This window comes from Apodemus sylvaticus, chromosome 12, assembly GCF_947179515.1.
Source record: "Apodemus sylvaticus chromosome 12, mApoSyl1.1, whole genome shotgun sequence".
Taxonomy (NCBI): Eukaryota; Metazoa; Chordata; class Mammalia; order Rodentia; family Muridae; genus Apodemus; species Apodemus sylvaticus.
Genome location: NC_067483.1, coordinates 80,921,302 through 80,944,213, shown reverse-complemented (window position 1 = coordinate 80,944,213; position 22,912 = coordinate 80,921,302). Strand labels below are relative to the sequence as shown.

Below are 22,912 nucleotides of genomic sequence, written 5' to 3'. Positions count from 1 at the left end.
CTCCAATTTGTATACAAAGTGTGGATCCTTAATGATATTTGTCAAAATTACAAATGATGGATGCTTAAATGATGACTGTTTTCCACAACTACAGCAATACAAAAGCAAGTAACATGCAGATAGAGATGTAGCTATCTATCTATCTGGTAGTACGTCAGATTAGCAAACTTGGAAGACTCTGGGTTAGAACACCATCAAAGACAGATAACAAAAAGACAGACAGATAGACAGACAGATGATAGACACTTATAATACTTATAAAAGGTATTCTATATACATTTGTACAGGCACATTACAATCAAACCACATCAGCTTGTAAATGGAATATTCAAATAACTCAATGCACACATACATGTGTGATATATGCTAATGAATTATGCTCACATACATTATGTGCTTATGTGGAAAATGTTTTATTAAGCCCATGTTTATACATTTGTCATTTGGCTTAATTCATATTTAAGTAAAATTGCAATTCTTTTAGTTTTTACACTGGCAATAATGAGATTCATGAAATATCATCCCTGCCCTCAAAGAGAGCACAGTTAGAGAAGAAAATTACTGCAAAATCACTGCCACACGGTGAGAGAACTAAAATAGTTGAGGTATACATTTTATTCAATGGTAGCACCCAGAAAGACAAGGTTGCCCTCAGGTGGAAGGCTTTACACAGGTGGAGGCACCTAATCAAAGTTTGGATGAGCAAACGGGATTTTCATCAGGCTTGATGAGATGGGCAATCCAGGTAGAGAAAAGCAATGTGTGCAAAGGCACTGAGGCACGAAACAAGGAAGTGTCTTGGGGAAATTGCCAGCAGTTAGATATTGCTAGAACACAGCATCAAGATGAGCAGCATGGAACTATTTCACTGGAGAAGGCTACGGATCCCTGTGTAACTGAAAATGTGCATCTTTGTTTGAAGATGATTATATATGTCTACACCATTTCCATAATACATCAATCAGCCTGTAGCTGGAGCAATGGTGACACACATATTTATTATATGATTTTGGTTTTGCTTGAATTTATCACCAAACAATTTCCCCAGTCTCTGCTCATATTTGTATATTTCCCTTCTGCTCTCTCACCTTTTGCTCAGTTCCCTCTGTAATGCAGTTATTCACATCCCTTCTCCCTCGCAGTGTCTCCTCCTACATCAATCTGAGTCCATCGACAGCCTCATAGGTCATCCTCTTGTCTAATGTCAGGCAACTCCAGTTCTCTGACATTAAGAACTGAGCCCACATGACCTTCAGAGCCAAACCCTGGGCAGCTTTTCTGGCTAAGTACGAAGTTAAGAATGTAGACTTTGAGGACAGGATGTGTCATTCCTTATCATTGTGCAAGCGGGCTTCTTCCGGTCCCAGTGTCCTCACCTGTAATAGAGAGGTAATGGATGCTGCACAGAAGACAGAGGAACATTAAAATGTGTGATAAATGTAAAGAATTGAGCTGAAAGTCTGACCCTTAATAGTTATTGCTAATTATGAATTCGAAGTGCCTAGTGATTGTCATGTTTAAGTCATACACATAAGCCAGGGCGATTTAATTTGGTTGATATTTACCTTGACTGTATCTGCTTGCCTGGAAAACTGTGGGAGGCAGTGCTGCCGAGTTACACAACTCCAATTAGAACGATGCCCCCTGGGGTTGTGCAATATGGCTACCCCAAGAAGGCGAAGGCGAGGAGGCTTTTCTCTGCAGTTAGCTTCTTTCTATAGTCTGAATATTTTAACTTCATCAATAAATTACTTTAATGTCTCAAAGTGCCAATAGGGTCTGTGGGCAGGGACGTGTGGGGATTTTGTAATTTGCTCCATCTCTAATTTGTACTGTTAGTTATTTAAAAATAAAACAAAACCAGTAATGATATGGAAAAGCCAAGCCAAGGTGGATCAGGTCGGATTTTAGGAGAAGGTTGGTCAGAATCACTAGTTGGCAGAGAGGAGGTGAACACGGAGTCACATATCAAGCGGGCCTGGCTTGGATCTGCTAATTACAATTGTAATCGTGTTACAACATGTTTTGCACTGGTAAGGAGCTAATAAATTTAACTACATTAGGTAGCTTCTGGTGCCCACATGAGATGCTGTGTATATAAAGCACTCAGCATGAAGCCTAGCAAATGATGACTTCTCAGTTCGTGGGACCTGCGACCGTGTTTTAATCACATGCCAGTGGCTTTTCTAGCTGCCAGCTCAAACCTGGTTAGGATGAAGATACTAGTTAAAGCTGATAGTTAAGTTGGGACTGCCATTAGGACTGGTGGTTAGAATCCTTAATAGATTAGGGTTAGGATTAAAATTAGAATTCAATTAAGGTTAGAATTAAAATTCGTACTGAGGTTATTATTAAGGATGCTGTTAATTAAAACTGGATAATAGAAGCAAGGGGTGGCATTGCCAAGTACTGGTTTAGTTGGGTGGAAAATTGAAGAGGAAAGCAGTGTGGCAACCTGCATAGAGTCTACTAAGTCACAGGGAGGAGGAGGGTCAGAGTGTGAGGAGGGGGCTGAGTGGGGGGCTGAGTCCCATCTTCTCTTCTCCTGGGTCTTCCCTATAGTGCTGCTGACCTCTACCAGATGAATCCATAAAACTCACCCTCTACAAACTGAGTTCCTTCTCTCTCCCCTTTGAGCAGAAGCTGCGTGGGGAAAGAATGCCCAGGGCCCACACAGCTGTGTCTAGCCCAGCATCAGTGCCAGTATCACATTCCACACCCCCAGATACCCAGGCTGTTGCTGAGTGGACAGGGCATGCGGGAGGCCAAGCTCTCCCTCCCTCCCTTCACTCCCCTTCTTGGCTCCCCACAAATCTCACCGTTAGCTGCCATCTCTGTAATCCCACCAACAGCCCACCTCAGACCTTGTGCAAGTCTCTGGGAAACGCAAATTGTATGTCACGGCATTTTCTAGTGCAGAGTAACCATAGAGATCACAATCCAACACAGATACTTACATTCTACCTATTTTTATGATGAGATAATCCTTGCAGGTCACTCTTTCTTTGTGAATCTCCCTTTCCTAAGCAAATGGCAGGCTTGTAAAATGCAGGGGTGGGGGAGAAGGGGGTTGGTCAGTGCAGCTAGGGTAGCAGTAGAAGAATTATAGAGAATGGGATCTTCCAAACAGAATGTACACCACGTGGGAGAAATTACCATTCTGGGGTAAACAGAAGAGAACACTTCAAATTAGACATTGCTCTCAATTACTGGATCTGATGCTCCTCAGTCCCCCTAACTCCAAAGGGTGCTCCCTCTCTGTGCCTCATCCAGTCCTGCTAGTATTTACACTCTAGCTGCTGAACACAGGAAGCCACTTGGCTTCTGAGTTCCATTTTCCTCATCTCTTCAACAAAGACCCCATCTAAGAGGATGATTTTGAAGGTCCTTTGCAACTCTAATGTGTTTTGATTCCATAATCCTAAAAGCCAACGGCAACTTCATATTACCAAGAACTAAAACACTGCCAAAACTCACGCTGATGATGCAGGGAAGGAAAGAGGAGGCAGTGGGAAAAGAGCAGTCCAGAGTCTCATTTGCTAGCCTTAATACACTCTCTCCACAGCAGCTCCACTTCCCCCTCCCACCCTGGGTACCCATCCATCCCTTGCAGTTACAGTAGAGGGTGGGACAGATCAGCAGTCATCAGAGAATTAAGGACAGGCAGAAGTGGATCTGCTGTGATGCAGCAGATGGAAGGAAAAGATGGTTAATTAGAGGACTTTGGGACTTAATCCCACATACAGCCTACCCCCACCTAATTCACCTCCATACTTCCCCTACCCTGTTCTACCTAAATCCCACTTACATGACAGCTTAGGCTAAGGTTTCTTCTAGTTCAAATATAATACTCTTTATCCATCAAGAGCCTTTAACTAGAAAAGCCTGATGTTTCTCACCATGGTTAATACGTTTGCTTTGCTTTGTAGTTGGGTTTTGTGTTCTTTTACCATGCCTCTTCTTTCTCATACAGTAACTAACCTCATACCAATCTGGTCCCACCTGAAGTGTTCAAAAAGTCATATCTTCCTGCAATCTCCACCTTCCAGGTCTGGTCTCCTCCCTGTCTTACATCCACATCTTTACATTCCTGCAACATACAGCATTCCATCTCCACTGCTTGAGTTTCAAGACAGTAGTGATCTCAGAGAGGTAACATGATTTGGTGTCACTGAGACAGATCAAATCGGACCTTGTTCAATATTGTCTAGAAAAAAATAATAACCACCCAGACAGTCCGGACAGGTACAAGAGGCAAGCAGATTTCTTCTAGAGAAACTTTAAACTCCAGAAACAGTGAGTGAAAAATATCAGAGCAGACCCAGACGATCCTGCAGGGGTGCCCTGAGTACTCTCCCAGCCCCAGATAACTGCCTGTCCCTTAAACAAGGCTTTGTTGGTTACAAAATATGTTCTGCAGGCTGTCCTCAGGTTCTTAGATGACAGACACAATAGCTATGTCATCATAAAGAGTTAAGAAAACTTAATATAAGGAAAGAAAGATCACCCAAACATTAAAGACTAGCACAGAAAGGCAGAGCAGAAAATGGACTGGAGATGTTAGTGGAGTCACCCACATCCCACTTATAGAATAAAGCACTAGATACTTTCCTCTACCATTCGCAATGCTGGGTCTTCTACTTGTAAGTGAATATAAAACCTGGATTAGATCTGCTAACTTCCTTTGGGTTAGATCAGGTATTTTCTAAGAATTCTTAACAGAGCTAAAATTCCCTGATTTCTACAATTCAACAATTTAGAAATGCATTCTCCAAAGCTAAATTTCAACTAAAACGAGCCCAGAAAGATCCTCTTTTAAACACACCAAAACTCTTTCAGAGATAACCTAGATAGAAGAACAGCAAACACTAGGGACTTGGGACTTTTTGAGTGTGAGCAAGTGCAAACACAATCTTTCTCATCCATCTTCTCTATAGCCTCAGGGAACAAGAGCTGCATTACTCACTGTTTCTTGGTTTGTAAGAAGGTCTTTGGGTCTGGCTTTCACCCTGGGCTCTTACTAGCTAAAAGTTGAGAGCCCCTGAAAGACTGAGCAGAAAAGACACTGAGGGGCTATTTTGGGGAAAGAGGGTCTAAGAGCACGGAGGAGGAAAATACCAAGTAACTTTACTTGATACTTCCCTGTTTAGTGTCTGGAGTAATGCATTTAAAGAAGGCTTGAAGGAGATTGGGTCCGGTGGCCTCCCGGGGTCGGCTTTGCAAAGGATATTGCCTGGAGCCACAAATTGTTGCTGGACAGTTAAGTAGAGGGTCTTGAGAAAGAGGAACTAAGGAGGTTTGCGCTTAGGACAATGCCTTGAGTAATTAGGTACCCTGGGGAGGCATCCTTGGTCACACAGCGGATAGGGGTGTCCTAGCTTTGGGGATCCCGGTTGCCTAAGGAGAAGGCGGGGCCAGAGGAGCTCAGGCTAGTGGGCACGCCCTTGCCCAGGCCTGCAGTGGACTCTGTCGCCAGCTGGCCCACCGCCCTGTCCACCTCCCCTCTCTCCACCCCAAGCCTAAGAGAGGTGCGCATGGGGTCCCACTTCTGAGTCAGCTGCCTCCCTTTGCTCCACACCCGAGTGGTGCTGGAGGAGCTCCCGGGGGAGAAGATGGAAGGCACCACAAAAGCGCGGAGGGGGTGTGGGAGGCGGGGGGGAGTAGGGAATGCGGCATCCAGGCCCCCCCGCCACCAGCCCAGCCCCCCGTCACCCCCCCTCCACCTCCAACCGAATGGTTTGCTCCGAGCGCCCTATTTAATCCCGGCGACTGCAGCAGCGCCGGCTCCCTCCCGGTACCCGCCTCGGCCCCGGGCTTGGAAGCCGCTCCGGGGGCGCCCCTTTGGACAGCGACGCCGGCTACCCAGAACCTCTGGCCCCAGTCCTCGGAGATCTAGGCTCGCCAGCGCCCAGCCAGGGAGGTGGCCAGGAAGCGCGATGGGGGCCCCTTCCGCCCTGCCCCTGCTCCTGCTCCTCGCCTGCTCCTGGGCGCCCGGCGGGGCCAATCTTTCCCAGGACGGTGAGTGAGGGAGGGGGCGGCGCCAGGGGAGGTGGCCAGTGCCCCGAGAAGGGGGTTCAGATTGGGAGCCGGGAGCAGGGAGCCTGTTGGCTTTGTTTGGAAGCGAGGGTTCAAGTCGCCAGCCTCTTGGAATACCCTTGTGTCTGTCTCTGAGCATCGCTGTCTCTGAGGACCGTGGGGTGTGCCGGCGTGTGCACCCTCCTGTGTACACGGCCGACTGTGTATGTCTGCGTGTGCAGCAGGGATCTGGATCTCGGGGGTTGCTGTCTATTTTGAGCAACCCGGGTCTGGATATGTTGATGTCCGTGTGTGTCTGGGTGTGCGCGTCTATGTTGGTGTCTGGTGCTGCGTTTCTGTGTCAGAGTCTGTGTGTATGTCTGTGTCAGTGTGTGTTGGGGGCGGAGTGAGATTTGTCGCTGTTTCAGTCAGGGCGTGTGTTGGGTGTTTGTGTATGTGTGTCTGTAGGGCTTGGGTGGCCAGAACGATCCCCAAAACTGCTGTATGCAAACATTTCTGCTCCCCCGCGCGTCCCCCTCCCGCCGTGGAGCTCTGAGTGGGCAGGGAAGGGGGCCTGGGTGAGGCTGTCGAGGGGGGCGTGGGCAAAGGAGAAGGGGCTTCTCCTTGAAGCAAAACAACAACACAGGGTGGAGGGGGCCCCAGTTTGGCTCTAGTCCTAGTGGTGGTAAAATCTGGGCAAGGAAACCTATACTTGGGTGCGGGGCGGCCAACGGAGAGAGCAAGATATTTGGGGAGAAAGATCTATGAGAAAACCAAAGCTTTCCTGGGATGAACATTAATTTCTCCAAATTTAGGGTGGGGCAGACTAGCCTCTTTGCCCCAGTCTGAAACTCAGCCCTTCTTGGGTTTGTAAAGGTAAAGAGGTGAAGGAAGGGAGTCGGGGGATGAAGAAAGGAGGCGGGGCCAGGAGAGAGGGGACTTGGGGAAGAGCCCCTCCCGCCCCAGGCCAGGCTATGTAGGTCAGCGCTGTGGGGGCACCTCAGCCTTCTTAGAGGCTGCTGTTGGTTAATGGGTGGCTTGAAGAACTGTGTAGAGAGGGGAAGAAGGGCGCCCCAGCTCAGAGCCTCAGGTTCCCGGAGGAGGGAGCACCAGCCGTGGAGGGACTAAAGGAATGCATCCTCCTCACTCCCGCCGCCTGTCAGAGGTGGGCTGGGTGGGGGAGGGGAAAGGGAACAAGACCTGTGCGGAGCAAGGGGAAGTGGGGAGAGTAGAGGGAGGGTGGTGGCTATGCCCGGCCAGATGCCAGCGGGGAGGGGGGGGAACAGAAAGAACCGCAGGGGAGGAGAAAGGGGAGGCGGTTCCTGGGCGATGGACCCAGTGGCCAGCAGGGATGGGCACAGGGCGGGGCGGGGTGGAGAGAGGAGGGGTTGGAACTGGGGAGGATGATGTAGAGAATTTCATCTGAGGAAAGCCGGCTGAGAGCCAGGGTGCTGGAGGAATAATAGCTCCACCTTGCCTGACCTCCTCCCCTTACCCTGTCTCTATCCTGGTAGCTTCCCCTGGTACGGAGACCCTGGGGATCCCCTCTCTACAGTTGGTTGGCTGACTCTTTCCACTCTCCCCATGCTCCCCAAAGGGAGTTCCTACTATCACCACAGAGGTGGCAATCCATTTTCTCGTACATGGAATCCCCTGTCCCCCAGAGGACTGATCTGATGACCCTACTCACAGGGAAGATAAGCAGTCCTGGGGGACAGTGGGCTCAGTGCAAGGCAAAGACTGGATACTGGGTGCTTGTGCCTCAGCAATGACACTCCTATAAGGCCTTGACTTTCAGTGCAGCTCCTGACTTCCCCATACTCACAGCTGAACCAAAGAAAGCTAGTGCCCAGTCTACAATCTTTTGGCAATGGGAGCTACGAGCATGCTAACCTCAGACCTGAAAAGAGAAAAAGATTATGTCAATAAGCTGCAGGGTCTTTACCTCCAGGCAGAGCCTAGAATAAACCTGTTCAGGGACCACAGCTTCCTATGCCCAATGCATGACTCTTGGTCTTAAACTTGGGATCCCAACCATTATTTGATCTTAAAGTCCAAAGAGTGAGAACATTTTTATCTCAGCTTAGAAAAACAGTTGGAGCAGAAGCTTACAGGAAGGAACAGAAAGCGGTAACTTTAGAGTGAAGAACGGAAGAGAATGGGCCAGGAAGAGGGGATGAGAGTTAGTTAGGACAGCCCTTTCAAAGAAAGTCCAATCAAGCTTCCCATACATCTGTGTAGAGTAGAGAACTCCAGGGTGCACTGATGTATGAGATATGACCGTCAGATACCCTCTATTAATTGACTTTGTACCTTGATTTCTGAGTTAAGAAGGGGAGCGCCAATGGTGGAAAAATGAATATACTCATGGATGCCAATCTGGAAGGCCATTCTGACCAGCATCAATCAGGTGCTTCTAGCACACCTGAGTTCACCTGGGGCTCCCAAGCAGGGTGCTAGCTGATACATAACTCATCCTGCATTGTTTGACCCAAACTAGGATAGATGTGGCATGAAGACTTAAGGACAAAATAACCCAGCAAGCTGATGCTTAGATGGTCAAGAGTGCTGTGGTTGGGAGGCTAACTCCATTGAGAAGAAGAAAAACAAACTTCTGTGTGCCTCCGAGGTGTAAAGCTCCCTTGGGAACAGCATCAATATGTCAAGCACATAAAGATGAGCAGGGATTGAGAAGCTGGAACATGACAGGACCAGCTAGTTCTATCTGAACCTGGCCATTAGTGTCGTGGTCACATGCTTAGGAACTCGCCACCTGCCTTCCCTTCTGGTTTTTCTCCACTAGTACTAGCAGAAGTTGGCAGCTCTCGTTTGAGAAACACAAGGCCTGTGAACTTAGTGCGCCCTGTGGTCATGTCTCTGGTGAGCAGCTTGACGTTCGGAACTGTGGCCAATCTTCTCAGGCTTCCTCATTCCCAGGTTATTTTCAGTACAGTGATTCCACCCAGCAGAAGGACAACCTTGCATTGCTTTACCCAGGTTATAGTGACTTCACCTTGTAGCTTAACTATCTTACACATGCATACCGTTTCCTTCCCAATGACCTTCTGTCCACTGCCATGCATTCTGCAGCCCCCTGGCCAGGTGCCCAGTGAGGAGATCATGCCCATGTGCTGAAGAAGGCCAGCATTCTCTGTAGTGCTGCCCACAGATCTGCTTGGCAGATCAACTGCATTGAGTTTCTTTTCCTTGTTATAACTGTAAGGGTTCTGTCTGGTTTTTTTTTTTTTTTTTTTTTTTTTTTTTTATTATTATCTCTGTTCGCTTCTTAGTTCCAGCTATCACTCTTGGGAAGGACATCCTCTCCTTTAAGATTTGCACTTCATCTGGCAGCCGGAAGTTGAGGCCACTAAAGAGACACTGGAATGACAGTGTCTAGTTAATTTAATGAGCATCCAGACTGTCTAATGGAGGATATCAAATGGCCTCAAAAATTATGGCCAAGAATTCTGTCCTAAGTTCTGCCTAGGTCTGGGTGGCACTGTTGATTTTCATATTTCCCCCCTAGAACCCTGATCTCTCACTCATTAAGGAAAACAAACCACAGAAAATTTGATGAAATTTTAAGGCCTGTAGTCTTTGCCCCGTTGCTGGTTGCTGGCTTCTCTGTATTCTTTAAGCTACACCTGGGGTTTGCTGTAGTCTAAAGTTCTCTGACCTCCACTGAGGGTCAGTAGACTACAGTTAGGCTTCCTCTCTGCCCTCTTCCAACCAAGGAAAGAAGAAAGACCCAGTCTTACTTCAGGAGTGACATGTTGGAGATATTCAGCATCCACTTGAGGAGTGTGACTCATGGTGCGGCAGCCATGAAATTCCACAGATGGCTGGCTTCTTTCTGGTGTTCCGGTCATTCTGAAATAGCAGACGGGACGTGGTGCCACTGCTCTGTGAATCCTTAGATTGGACTTAGGCAACTTTTTTTTGCTCTCACTCGCTGTACTTTCTGTATCTAATATGTGGAATGGTGTTTAAAGCTGCTTTTTCTCAAGTCATGTTCTGGGGGGGGGGGAATCTTCACAGTTGTCAGAGAAAGAAAACCCTTGGGGCTGTGCCTAGTCACATTCCCCACTGTTTCCTACTCCAGTGGAGCTGCCTACTGGCTCCACAATCCCTTTTCTGTCATCTGAGCCTCAGTAAGGGAGCGTCATCTAAGGATGGCAGGCTAGATCCCCGATTCTCCTTGAAGCAGTCAGCTTCTTGCTGAATGAATAATCCAGAATATTAGAAAAGTACAGTAATTATATTTTTATTTCTTTTCTCTGTAGTTCTCACGACTTAACCTGTAGACTCTTAAATGATAGATAATCTTTCTACCACTAATCTCTACCCCAGCCCAAGATCTTCTTTTCTTTTTAATGTCAGAGGCTAGTGCTTCCTGTTTAACTATTGGCTACAAACCAATATGCTGGAACATTTTGTTTCCTGTACGGGGTCGTGTCCTAGAGGTCCACCCGTAGGCTATGAGAATCAAAATCTCCACAGAATTGCTTGTAAGACAGAGAGATGGAAGGGGATGGAAGGGAGGGAAGGATGGAAGAGAGAGAAAGGTAGGAAAGAAGGGAAGAGGAAAAGAGAGAGAGAAGGAGAGAGGAGGAGGAGAGAGAGGGGAGGGAGAGGGAGGGGGAGAGGAAGAGGGAGAGGGAGCATCACAGTCACAGAAGAATCTGGCTAGCCACTAAGAAAAGATTCAGAACTCTAAGAATACAGTCAAATTAAGGATAAACACTCTATTATTATAAAATAGAGAAGAATATGTCTCCAGGCCAAAGACCCACCTTTACTGTCAAGATCAGAAATAGTGATGGTTCTTTATAAGGTCAGATGCAGCTGATGATAGAGCTCTTACAACTATGCAAGTAAAACCCCAATCCAGTAGTTGTATGCGACAAGGCAGTCCATCCATTCTGGCCCTGAAAAACCAGCCTCTCCAGAGTAGAACACATAAATCTGTTGAGAGGTTTTTTTTTCCCCCACACATAGTGGTTCATTAAAGCTACATATTCATCATCAAACCAGAAAGTATTAAAGACTTATTTATTAATTTACCAAAATGCCCTTAACTGTAAAAGCTAGCAACTAAATGTCCCCTGTAAAATAGAGGGTTTTAAGTTCTGGTGATACCACTCTTTTTGAAAGTCCCTGGTCCCATATCTGCTCTCCTTGTATCATCAAATGTTAACTACTTATAGAAAATTGGTGTCATCAGAACATCTGGGTATGCCATGTAACCTATCTGATGGTCATAACATTTTGGCTTCCTTATATCCTAGTGTTTCTAGGAGGGCAGAGGTTTCACAGGAACTGTATGCTATTTCCTTTATTGGACAATATTCCTAAGTATAATTTCAGGAAGCTACAGCAAATTAAAACTACTTTCATCACTGCTAACACTTAGATAATTTGGCTAATGATCACAAATGAAATCTGGTAGTGGTCCTCGAAATATTTTTGGGTGTATACAATAGTTTCAAACGAAATCCTTTAAAAAAAATGGATATAGGATAATGATCCCAACGAAAGTCCGCTGTTAAGTTCTGTGGGCACTAGAGCTTGCTACCTCCGCTTGTCCTCTTTCAAATAAAATACCTGTGCTTTGAGCTCTCCATGGTGCTGGCCCCTCATGGTGACACTCCAGGCGCTTCTTGTTGCTCTCCATGGTCCTGCTCTACCTTTTGCTTTATAATCTCTTCTCTCACAGGGCAGTCCTCAGAACTGGCTGAACTCCCCTCACACCTCCTGCCCTGTCAGAAACACATGTGGACCTGATCTTTTAAAAAAGGAGACCAAACCCTGATACAGGGACATTGTGAAGAATCCTCATGACCAGTCAACTGTAGGAAAGAGACAGAAAAGCAGTTCTCAGGTTATAGATAGTTAAGAAACCAGGGTCTAGAGTGTCCTTAGATGGCCTAAAAATAACTGAATGGTTTATGGTAACTGGAGTCATAGTTTAAACCAGATCTGCATATGTTGTGGTTTAGACTGAGATGGCACTGCTCATGTGTGATGTTGAGGGCAGAATGAGTCTTCCTCGGTCGCAAGCATACAGACCTTAATAGCACCCTGAATCTTATGCCAGCTCTACGTGTTCAGCTATAGTGCTTGATTTCCTTCTGCCTTCTACATCAGCAATGCAAACATGATATGTAATAAAATGTTTAAAAACTACGTAATAGAGGAGCCCACGATGAGAGGAATAAACACTAAATATCAGAACCCTGATTTATTTCTTCCACTTTTATGGAGAAAATGACCTTATGCAAGAATCTCCTGTCCTGGGTTAATGCCCATAGCCAAATCTCCATAGACGTATCTTTAAGGGGAACTCTGGTACACATCTGCCAATATTCTGATGACATCAAGTGCCACCCAGCCATGTGGCAACACCACATCAGATCAGGGCAAGCTCCCATTTCCCTGAACATAAAATGCCCCGTGTCAATTTCTACACATGTGTATGCTTATGTGTATGAATGACCTAGAGAGGAGTCTATCTGGGGAAGCAGGATGTCAGAATGAATTTCCAGGGTGCCTCCTTTCATTTCCTCACTTGAAGTAAGAAGAAGCTCCAGTTGTCAAGGGCAGCTGATGGAAGTGATTTATCTCTATGAGTGAGCCTTCTGGAAGATAGGATTGGGACATCTTGCATCCACTCATTTCCCTGAGCCCCCAACTCCAGGAAGAGTAGGACCTATTTCAAGAAGGATTCAAATGCAGAGATTCTAACTTTGTTCAATATGTCCTTCATCCCTCGGTGTGAAATCTCGCATCTGGGAAGGTATCCAGGAGCATAACAAAGCTATATAATTTTTTTAAGAGCCAAAGACTGCATTTGCTAAAGACTTATTTTTCCCTTCCCCAGCTAGACTTGTACTAATTATATATTGATTGCTAATTATAAGCACCTTTAGCTCATTTACTTCTAGTTCAGGGTCAAGAAGGTCAGGAGTATCACCTTGCCCTGGGGAAAAGAAAATGTGATGGAAGCCTGCGTCCTGGCTATTCATCTATAAGGAGGCCACAACCCATCTCTTCTTTGTTTCATAATTGTCTTAGACATTAGCAAAGTGGCGTGCTTGGAGAGCTCGTTCTTTAAATATCAGGTGATACTGAGATTAGACAGGACTCTGTCTCATGTGTCTATTTGTGTACCTTACCTTCTATGCCTTGGCCCTTTCCAGACTAAGCTTCACCCAGGTTAAAAAACAAAAACAAAAACCCTTAAGTATTGGGTTTTTTTTTTATGGACCTTATGATTTAACTATTTGATACCCTTTAGAAATTCATAATAAAAAAAAAAACAACTCTAATGAGTGCATCAGTAACAGGTAACATGGAATGTGTCATCATGCCCATCCTATAAAGAGCCTGAGGCCAAGTTCTTCCATTATAAAATGAAGGGCCAGTTTTACCATCTGCTCCTAAGCATTTGTCATTCTGCAAATGCAAAATTACAGTGGGACCCTGGTGCTTGCTAGTTCTCACACTTCCTAATAGTGAAAATTTCTCAAAGACATGGGTTATATTCCCCCTCCAACTTGCAGCCTGTAATCTCACACAAATATAAAACACACCATCACTAAGCCCCTGAGCCTTCCAGGTTTTCATTTATTCTCAAGTGCTGTTAATGCCAAGTCTTTTCTGGTTTCCAAGCCCTGGAGTCCAATGTCAGTGACAGATGGACTGAGCCTTAGCCCTGGGGAGGAGAGGATCCTGGCCCTTTCCTGGGGAGTTTGAGCAGAAGAAAGAGACTAAATTTTGCTTTGGGGGGAAGCTCTGAGGTTAAGCCATATGGTTTTCTGGAAGTAAGGAGTTCTGATTAATATGAGCATGTGAATGGGCTCTGTATCTGGGTCATAATAAAAGCTGTGTGTTTGTGTCAGAGAAAAATAAAAACAGGCATATGAATAATGATAATCATAGTGCCCTGAAGGACACATGCAGAAGGAGAGTAAAAGGATGACCACATCGGAAAATGCAAGCATCTTAGGGAGCAAAGCGGAGACAACCACACCAAAGCTCAGACAGTCAGTGGAGGTTTAAAAAGGAGCAGAAGAGGGACCTTCATGTCAAAACAACATTATTTATCATCTTGGAGACTGTGAGATTTGTAGACTTGGAAGAATGTGTCTGTCTCACAGAGGAGTTAAACTCCCCTATGAAGAGCATGAGCATGAAGTAAAGCAAGCATGTACAATGCCGCATTCTTAAAAATACAGATCTTTTTATAAGTGATAAGAATGAAGGAGAGAGAGAGAGAGAGAGAGAATAAATCCCAGTTAGGCTTAGGAGAATCAGGGAAACCTGAGTAGTGTGGGTGGGTGTGTAGAGCGGAACACATTTTTCTTCATGTAACACTCCTAACCATTGCCCTGAACCTGTCATTCACACCCTGCCTCTGATCATCCAGTGAAGGGAAACAGTAAAAACAAGTCAAGAATATTGGAGCCAGCAGAGATAAATGCCTTCCTGCATGCCTCATAAGAAATTAAGCTTTTCCAAAGCATTGTTATCAAAGCACATCAAGTCATCACTCTGAAAGATCTAAAATACCACTCAGACAGCAATGCATGGGACGGGACACTGTAAAGGGGGAATTTGCATGTGCGTGTGGACAGGTCAGGTACCCAGGTGTCAGGTAGTTATGGCAGGATGGGAGAAACAAGCTGGAAGCTCTGCTTGTGAGCTCTCGCCCTCCTCCTGTAAGGTGGTTTGTCTGTTTGCTTGTTGCTTTGTTTTTGTTTCTTTTTGTATGCCCTTCCCTGATTTTCTGAGTGTTCCAGCTCAGTCTCAATTTCCTATCTTCCTATAACCTTTCAATGCACTAAATGAATTCCATGTTCAATGCTGCTATGTTTCCTTTCCAAAATGTTTTCCCACAGTGTGGGGGAATGCAGATTTTCCCAGTTTATCATGTGCATGTGTGTTTGCGCATGTATCTCTCTCTCTCTCTCTCTCTCTCTCTCTCTCTCCTCTCTCTCTCTCTCTGTGTGTGTGTGTGTGTGTGTGTGTGTGTGTGTGTGTGTGTAAAAATACCAAATTTATGGGAAAGGTATAATACTTTCCTGCTCAAGTTAAGGGGGCACCCAAAACTTCACACAAAACCAGCCTTTTGGCTACAGAGCAGAATGCACAGCTCATATCAAACCTTCCATGATTTCTGAATAATGTGGTCACTGTGAGAAGACATGGGGAGACAGACCCTGCAAAAGGCTGTCACCATCCCAGGTACAATTCTCTACCTACACAGAGTCTGTTCCCCAGAAGCCGTTAGTGATTTGCTTTACCGCGCTGCCTTCTCTCTCCCTCACAGGCTGCTGGTGCACAATGCTAGGTGCTTGTGAAGGGCTAAGTTGAACGAGGAGCTGTTTAGGATCAGATGCCCCTCCTCTTTGCCTTGCAACTGCATTTGTCCTTGTTACAACTCAATATTGGCTACAGAGGGGCTTGTTTTGGTTGGGGGCCAGCCCAGGGCTCCCTCTCAGCGCTAATGCACCGAGAACACTGACTCAGTAGCAAATCAAAGCAACAGCTGTCCCCACCTCCTTCTCTGCCACCCACTTCCCAGTCTCTCTGCTCCTCAGAATCTTAACTAAGTCTGTGAGCATCCGCCACCCCCCCCCAGCCTACCGCAAGCCCACTTCTGCCTCCAGATTTTTTCCTTCTAGCTCAAGAATAGGACACACTCCTCTGCTTTTATCCCCCCATCTAGTCTAACCCCTTTCTCTTCCACTTCACACTCAAGTGCATGCTCCCATGACTATGAACAGTGCATGCTCCATCAGGTAGAACCAGGAGCACATTCTGATTCATATGTAAGAGCACATGCCGTGCATGCTACACAAACACATACACACACACACACACACACACACACACACACACCACAGATTTATTCTCATGGCCACTGCTTTTAGCTCCTAGGGACACAGCAATGGCCTCTGCCCTTCAAATTCCTCTTCTGGAGAAACTGAAGTCTATAGGTAAGACCTGGCATTTGTGACACCATGACATCTGACACAGCTGCAGAGATCCCTTGTTCATCTCGCCCCAACTTCTCCAACCTGTCTGTTAAACTCACTTCCCTTGAGGTTTGAGGTGCTTCCCATATGTGGGATTAAAAAGAGCATAGATATCACCAGACGGAAAAAGCATACTCAGTGGCAACTGACTCTCTGAGTTAGCTAGCCCACAAGACTATGATGCGGTGATAAGAATTATAACCATGGCACTGCTGACTACCTGTGGGACTTGTTCAAATTCTTATACATCTTGGCATTTCAGTTTCTCACAGTTACATGAAGCAACTGCACTTGGGCACATATGTATACTCACAGACACATACACAACAGTATGGGACTGACTGCTACTTAGGACCATGTCAGTTCTGAAAGTATATACTTGTGAGAGTCATGGAAAAGAAACTATTTGGGGCGAATTAATTTTAACAGAAAGAAGAGAAAAGTTATTACACTTTGGTGCCAGAGTCTGAACAAGCTTTCTTTTCATCCTAATAGTGAATGATCTTAGGAGTAACCAGCTTTGTCCATTAGGGGTCAGTAGAAAATACTGATAGAATATGGAATCTGACTGTAGGGCTGAAGAACACACACACACACACACACACACACACCTACCTTCATGACATAGTAAATCTTCACAGTTTTTTCCTGACATTTGCATATGAAAAATGTTTTTGAGTGACTGGAGTATTATTTACTTCTAATTTTAGTGAGAAAAGAGTATTACACCAAAATAAGGTTTTCATTTTAACTCCCTTCTCACACCACAATAGAGGAGCTAGCCAACTAGCCTAAAGGTGCTCCTCCTCATCTAGCCTGGAAAACCTTTTGTTTCCAACCTGCTGTGGAAGAAACCAAAAGATGTATGTGAAATGCACCATCATAAAACCTATTGGAATCCAGGCTTAGTCTCTCCTAACCTGACTCTCAGGCACTTTTAATAGTGTGAAGATGGCACACTCCTCAACTCCTGAGTCTCTGGCCCAGGTCTTGTATCAAACTAAAGGGTTAATTACCATAATAGAAGTTTTTTGGGGGGAGGAGTGGAAATCTACCCTTCCCCCATCTGTTTCCACTTACATCTATGTGCCTCTTAGGAGAGTAAAATCAAGCCAGGAGAGAGTAATGACTTTGGGCCCAAGAGGCTTCATGACAAACAAGGCTCCAGGAGGGAAAAACTAGACAGCAACAGAAATAATATAGGGAGGAACAAGAAGAAGTAAAACCTCCTCTCAGCAACTCACTGACAGAGAGTGGCAGGGGAACAGGGAGACTTGAGATCAGAAAGCAACAGCCAAGGCATGACTGATCCAGGGTTCTGAAGTGTTCCTGAGTGGGGGAAAGGAGGGTGGGTATCCACAAGGACTTCATGATCTCACTGTGGACAGAGTCCTATCCCAATGGAAAAAGAAGGAAGCACACCTGAAAATGCAGAGAGGCCCAGAATCAGAATTAACTCCCCTCTTAAGGCCCAGCCTCCCTCTGACTATTTCTTAAGGTCACAGGTATTACCAAACAGGGATCCAAGAAAAGAAAAGAAAAAGGCAACATGAGACATGAATGTAGCACGAGACCAGAATACATCAGTCGCTGTCAAAGGATGTCAACAGGGAGGATTTCCTAAATGGGGCCCATTTGTGGCTGCCAAAGACCAGCTGTAGGAAGTTGAGCGTAAAGAGAGTCCTTGGTGATCTGAGTGTTTTTGCTCTGAAGTCAAAGTGACTCCTCCAAATCTTGGAGTTATCTTCTAAATCAGGATTCGGATGGAACTGGTCCAGTTTCCTCCAAATGCACATTCAAACATTTACTCTTAAAGAAAAATGTGGCTCTGAGAATAGGAAAACCTCCAGGGGCCAAATTCCAATTCTAATTTTGCTACGGCCATTCTCCACTGCCTGTGACCCACATGTACACAGCAGTTCGCTAAGGAGCTGAAGCTGGGTGAGACTGTCAGGTCTGGGAGCCCAGCAGTGAGACTCCTAAGGGTGGATACTCCATTCTAAAAGAGATTCGGTATTCTAGGCCACAGCCCCCAGTATGTTTTTCGCTTGGAGATAACACTTCTCCACCCACCTGTCATGGTAGTCGTGAGGAATAACAAGTAGGCTGGGCTGAACATTATTTTTAACTCTGGAGTTAGAGAAATGCTGAGTCATCACCAGCAACAGCAGCAACAGCAGCAGCAGCAGCATCACCATCATTACCATCAACATCAGCAGCAGCAGCATCACCATACCATGGTGACCATCACTGTCACCATCACCATCATAGTAATCACCCTCATCATTACCATCAACATCATGACCATCACCACCACCATCACCATCACCATCACCACCACCATCACCATCACCATCACCATCACCACCACCATCACCACCTCCACCACCATCACCATCACCATCACCACCACCACCACTATCACCATCACCATCACCACCTCCACCACCATCACCATCACCATCACCACCACCATCACCATCACCATCACCACCTCCACCACCATCACCATCACCATCACCATCACCACCACCATCACCATCACCACCACCATCACCATCACCACCACCATCAGCACCACCATCACCATCACCACCACCATCACCATCACCATCACCACCACCATCACCATCACCACCTCCACCACCATCACCATCACCATCACCACCACCATCATAATCATCTCCTACTCAGAGAGCTGTCTTTCTCTATTGTCAGGGAAGTGGGGCTCTGGACACAAGCATTCATGAGTCCGGCTGACATCATGCAGACCAGAGCTGGTTCCTTTGTCCCACCATCCCAAATGTGCACCCATGGCACTGTTAATAGCTCCACCCATTCATTCTGGATCCTCAGAGCAAACAAGACAGGGAGGATACATAAACCAAGCAGTCAAGGGTGACAGTAGTATACTCTCATAGCTTTCCCTACCAGTCACTTAAACTGCAGACATAATACATTTTTATTCATTTGAGTAACTCACTTATTTATTCAATAAATATTTATTGAGCCCTTACTATGTGTGAGGTCTTGTGTTTGCAGTGAAAAACTGAGTCATTGGTGCCAATGCATGCTTTGTAGAGGCACATTATTAAGTCTGAAATCCTTGCCTGTGCTACTCCCAATAAGAACAATCAATCAGAAGGAAACAAGTATAGGGGAAAGAATTATTTTGTCCTTTAAAATGCTAAGAACTCTAAGGATATCAGAACCCACAGGTAAATAAAACCAAGAATTCAGAAACACCCGGAAGAATGACTAACAAGACAACCTTTTCGCTTTTAGCCTAGATGCTAGAATGTGGTGAAAACATAAAGGAGTTTTGTCAAAAGTTTTAGATAAACACATATGTTGTTTGGTTAAGCAAAGAGTACCAAGTTATAGAAAAGTAAGGACAGACAAAATATATCCCAAAGTATGGAGTGAAGACAAATTATAAAGTCCAGTTAAAACCATAATTCACTGAACGCCAATCACAGCAACACTACGACCATCACCACAAGCCCCCACTCTAGCCTGCTACTCTGTGATTTTCATTGTGCAGGTAAGAGCTTTGAACATTGTTTAGGTAAACTGTCCCTGGCCAAGAATGTAAGAGAGGCTTCCCTCTCCCATTCCTAAAATACCATCAAACACACACACACACACACACACACACACACACACACACACACGCACACACACACACACAAATGCATGTTTTCACCTCCTGGGGCAGGCAGTACCTTGAGAAAAAGCAGAAAGCTTGGACTTCATGGCCAGAGAGACCTATAGTTAGTGCTTGTTCCCTAGTGAGCTTGTCTGGAGTTATGCCCATGGACCTCTTAACCTGAATCTTGAGGTTAACACTAGGGAGCTTTATAATATCAAACCCTGCCTTGTAGATCTCTAGAGTCACCATGCCCAGGTCTTCCATGCTTTTCTAAGCCTACTTCTTGTGCCTTTGGATTTGCTGTTTTCTTGGCACTAACAGATTCTGAGCTCCAGTAGCACAACAGAAGACACTCAGCATCTGATTCACTTAATCAATAAATATTTATTAAGCACCTTCTATGTGCAATATGCTGTATTAGGGATAGTATTGATACTAAGATGAATCAGATATCAACTGTTTTTGTAGGATCTTTATGGTTTAGGAAGAAACCTAATTGTCATGCAGGGATGAAGGTGCCACATCATGTTAAGGAAGGCAGAGAATGCAGTGCAACTCAGAGAGATGGAGACAGTTCCCAAGATGGTGGTCTGGAAAGAAGGGCTACATAAAGCAGGCTTAAAACCTGGAGCTAAGAGCCATAGAGATGGGTAAACAGCATTAGAATCAAGTCATTATAGAAAGTGGAATGGACTCAGGATGGTGAATACTTTAAATGGAATTCTAAATAGCTGGTGTGTCTAGAATGTATGATCAGTAAATGGGATAAAGTTGACAGGTGGGTTGACATTGAACCATACATGACCTTGAGGACCAGGCTAGCCAATCTGGCTGTGTTCTGCAGAAAAATGTAAAGTCCAGTGGGGTAATGGCCCAGTAAAGTTCTTGCTATGAACCTAAATTTCGATTCCCGGCACTCCTCTAAGAAGCCCAGCATAGTGGCATGCATCTGAACACCCAGCGCCATGACTGGAGAGGCAGGTAGATACCTTTCAAGAAAAAGTAGGTAAAGAGCAGATAAGATGACCAAGGAGCTCTCTTACTTGCCAAGACTGACAATTTGAGTTCAATGCATAGGACTGCTATGGTGAAAGAAGGTAACTGACTCCTATAGGTTTTCTTATAACTTCGGCACAGACAATATAACACATACCATATATATATATATATATATATGGTATATCATACCATTTATGTGTGTATACATATGCACACATGCACATGCATGCACACACACACACATACATACACAAGTACATTTAATTTTAAAAACCAATTAAAATATAAGCAGGAGAATGAGGGAGGAAAACACACCATGTTAGCTTCTGACATCTACATGTACACTTGCATGTCCATGTAGGCAGCATATACTCATGAACACATAAACCTACATACAACATACAATACACACACATACACACACACACACAGAGAGAGAGAGAGAGAGAGAGAGAGAGAGAGAGAGAGAATAAAATAGAAAGTCACAAAAGGTTTGTAAGCAGATAACCGTATGACTAGTAAGACTGACATTTCCCAGCTTACATTGCCAGTAAAACTGGAGCTTTCTTTCCTTCATGATTCTCCCCATATACAGAGCCAGCAGCTCCTCCCAAAGTCCCTGAGTAAAATCCTTACTAACTCCACTTCAAAGTCCATATGTCCCTTTTAGAATACGCCTCAGCTTCTTCCCTTTCCTGTCCAAACATTTTGAGGGAAATCATGATGATGTCATAAATGACTGGCACAATTTTAATCCAAAGATAGTTCAAGCTTTTCGTAAAGCGGCTTATAATTTGTGCTACTTATCCATGATCCTGAAGATAGCATTACAATCACTTACCTGCTCCCACAGGAATGGCCATTCAGAACTGATCACTAGCAGCCTACCATTTTGTAAAAATGGGTAACTTTCAGGCATATTAACAGAGTTCCCATGAGTAGATCACAAGTACATTTTAGAATCCGCAGATACATCACATATACTCCACAGAAGGGGGAGTGATGTCCCAGCCACATCCTAAATAGTGAATTCCAATAGTACGTAGTGAATAGGCAATCCAAAGTGAATTCTCTGCAAATGTACAGAGGCGATCAAGTGAGCACATGCCAAACATGTCATTTATGGAAGGTGATTTGTTGCCTTCTGGCTCTGAACAGTTCAGCCGAGTTTAAATGATGTACATCACCATTTTACTTATTTATCTTATGCAGGGGGGATAAACCTAATGATCAGGTCAGAGCAAGAAAAGAAGGCACGTAGGAAAATGCAGGCAAAAGGACAGACGAGAGAGTGGAGACCAGAAACAGGGTCTGCCTGAGGAGCAGTAGGTACAGCCTGGTGTGGAGGTGGCAAAAATGCCAGGCTAGTTACGTGCACCAAGAGCTCACGAGGATGGCAGTGTTAAGGAAATGCAGATTTAAACAATATCATATCTGCTCTTAACCAGTTCAGAGTTAACCAGCTCTTAACACAACAGTGCAGTATGTAGAAATGCTCTATAACACAGGGGCTGTTGAAAGCTGAGAAGGCCCCAAAGGGCAGGAAGGGTTCTTCAGAAGTGTGCTATTTGGGTTCCTTCGGATGAATGGAGGTTGTTAAAGTTGACTTTGGATGTCGGCTTTAAAAGGAATTATACCTGGCTGCCTACCCTATCCAGTGCAACTGTTTTGAGATAAAATGACATCGTGGGTAAAAATCCACTCTGCAAACTGAAAGTCCCACGCTGAAGTATGACAAGGCTATTTCATTGGCCGGCTTGAATAAAAGTCTGTGTAGCCGTTCTTAGACTATCTGCTGGGTTTCTGTGCTTTATGAGGACGCATAGACCCCCTTACCTGGCTTCTCCCTGCCCCTCCAGCATCCCGTGCTCCTGTTTCCTGCTTGATATTGACAGAGCACACTCCAAAACATAACCTGGAAAATAATATGAAACCCCCATTAATGTCCACATACCCTCATCCTTGGTGTCCACACAAAGCATCCCCAGCATGAAGACTCTGCACCTCCTGACTGCCTCTCTGCTGGAACTGAGAGCCCCTCCCTTTTTCTTTCTCTCATCCTTGTCTCTCTTCTCTGTCTTCAATTGCTTTTGCCCCACTCCCCAACTCCTTTTTACCTATCAGAGTTGTACCTTGTCTCTCAACTTTGATCAGAGCAAAGCAAATTCACAAATCTGGGAGACCCAGGTCAGAAGCAGCGCAGGGT

The 22,912-nt window shown here is 45.3% G+C and overlaps 1 protein-coding gene and 1 long non-coding RNA gene across 3 annotated transcripts in view; one reads left to right on the top strand and one right to left on the bottom strand.

Moving 5' to 3' along the window:
- Positions 1 to 592: 592 nt before the first annotated feature.
- LOC127697359 (uncharacterized) lies at positions 593 to 22,581 on the bottom strand. The gene is made up of 3 exons (XR_007980453.1): positions 22,543 to 22,581; positions 9,774 to 9,885; positions 593 to 1,376 (listed from the first exon to the last, which is right to left on the bottom strand). It is a non-coding gene; the product is annotated as an uncharacterized LOC127697359 (long non-coding RNA).
- Positions 5,473 to 22,912, top strand: part of Cadm3 (cell adhesion molecule 3) — a 30,955-nt gene continuing 13,515 nt past the window's right edge. The window contains exon 1 of one of the 2 annotated variants that reach the window (XM_052200419.1): positions 5,473 to 6,018. In XM_052200419.1, coding sequence (XP_052056379.1) covers positions 5,613 to 6,018 — 406 coding nt within the window. In that variant the 5' untranslated portion in view covers positions 5,473 to 5,612. The remainder of the gene's footprint in view (positions 6,019 to 22,912) is intronic. The other variant, XM_052200420.1, reaches the window with a different exon arrangement.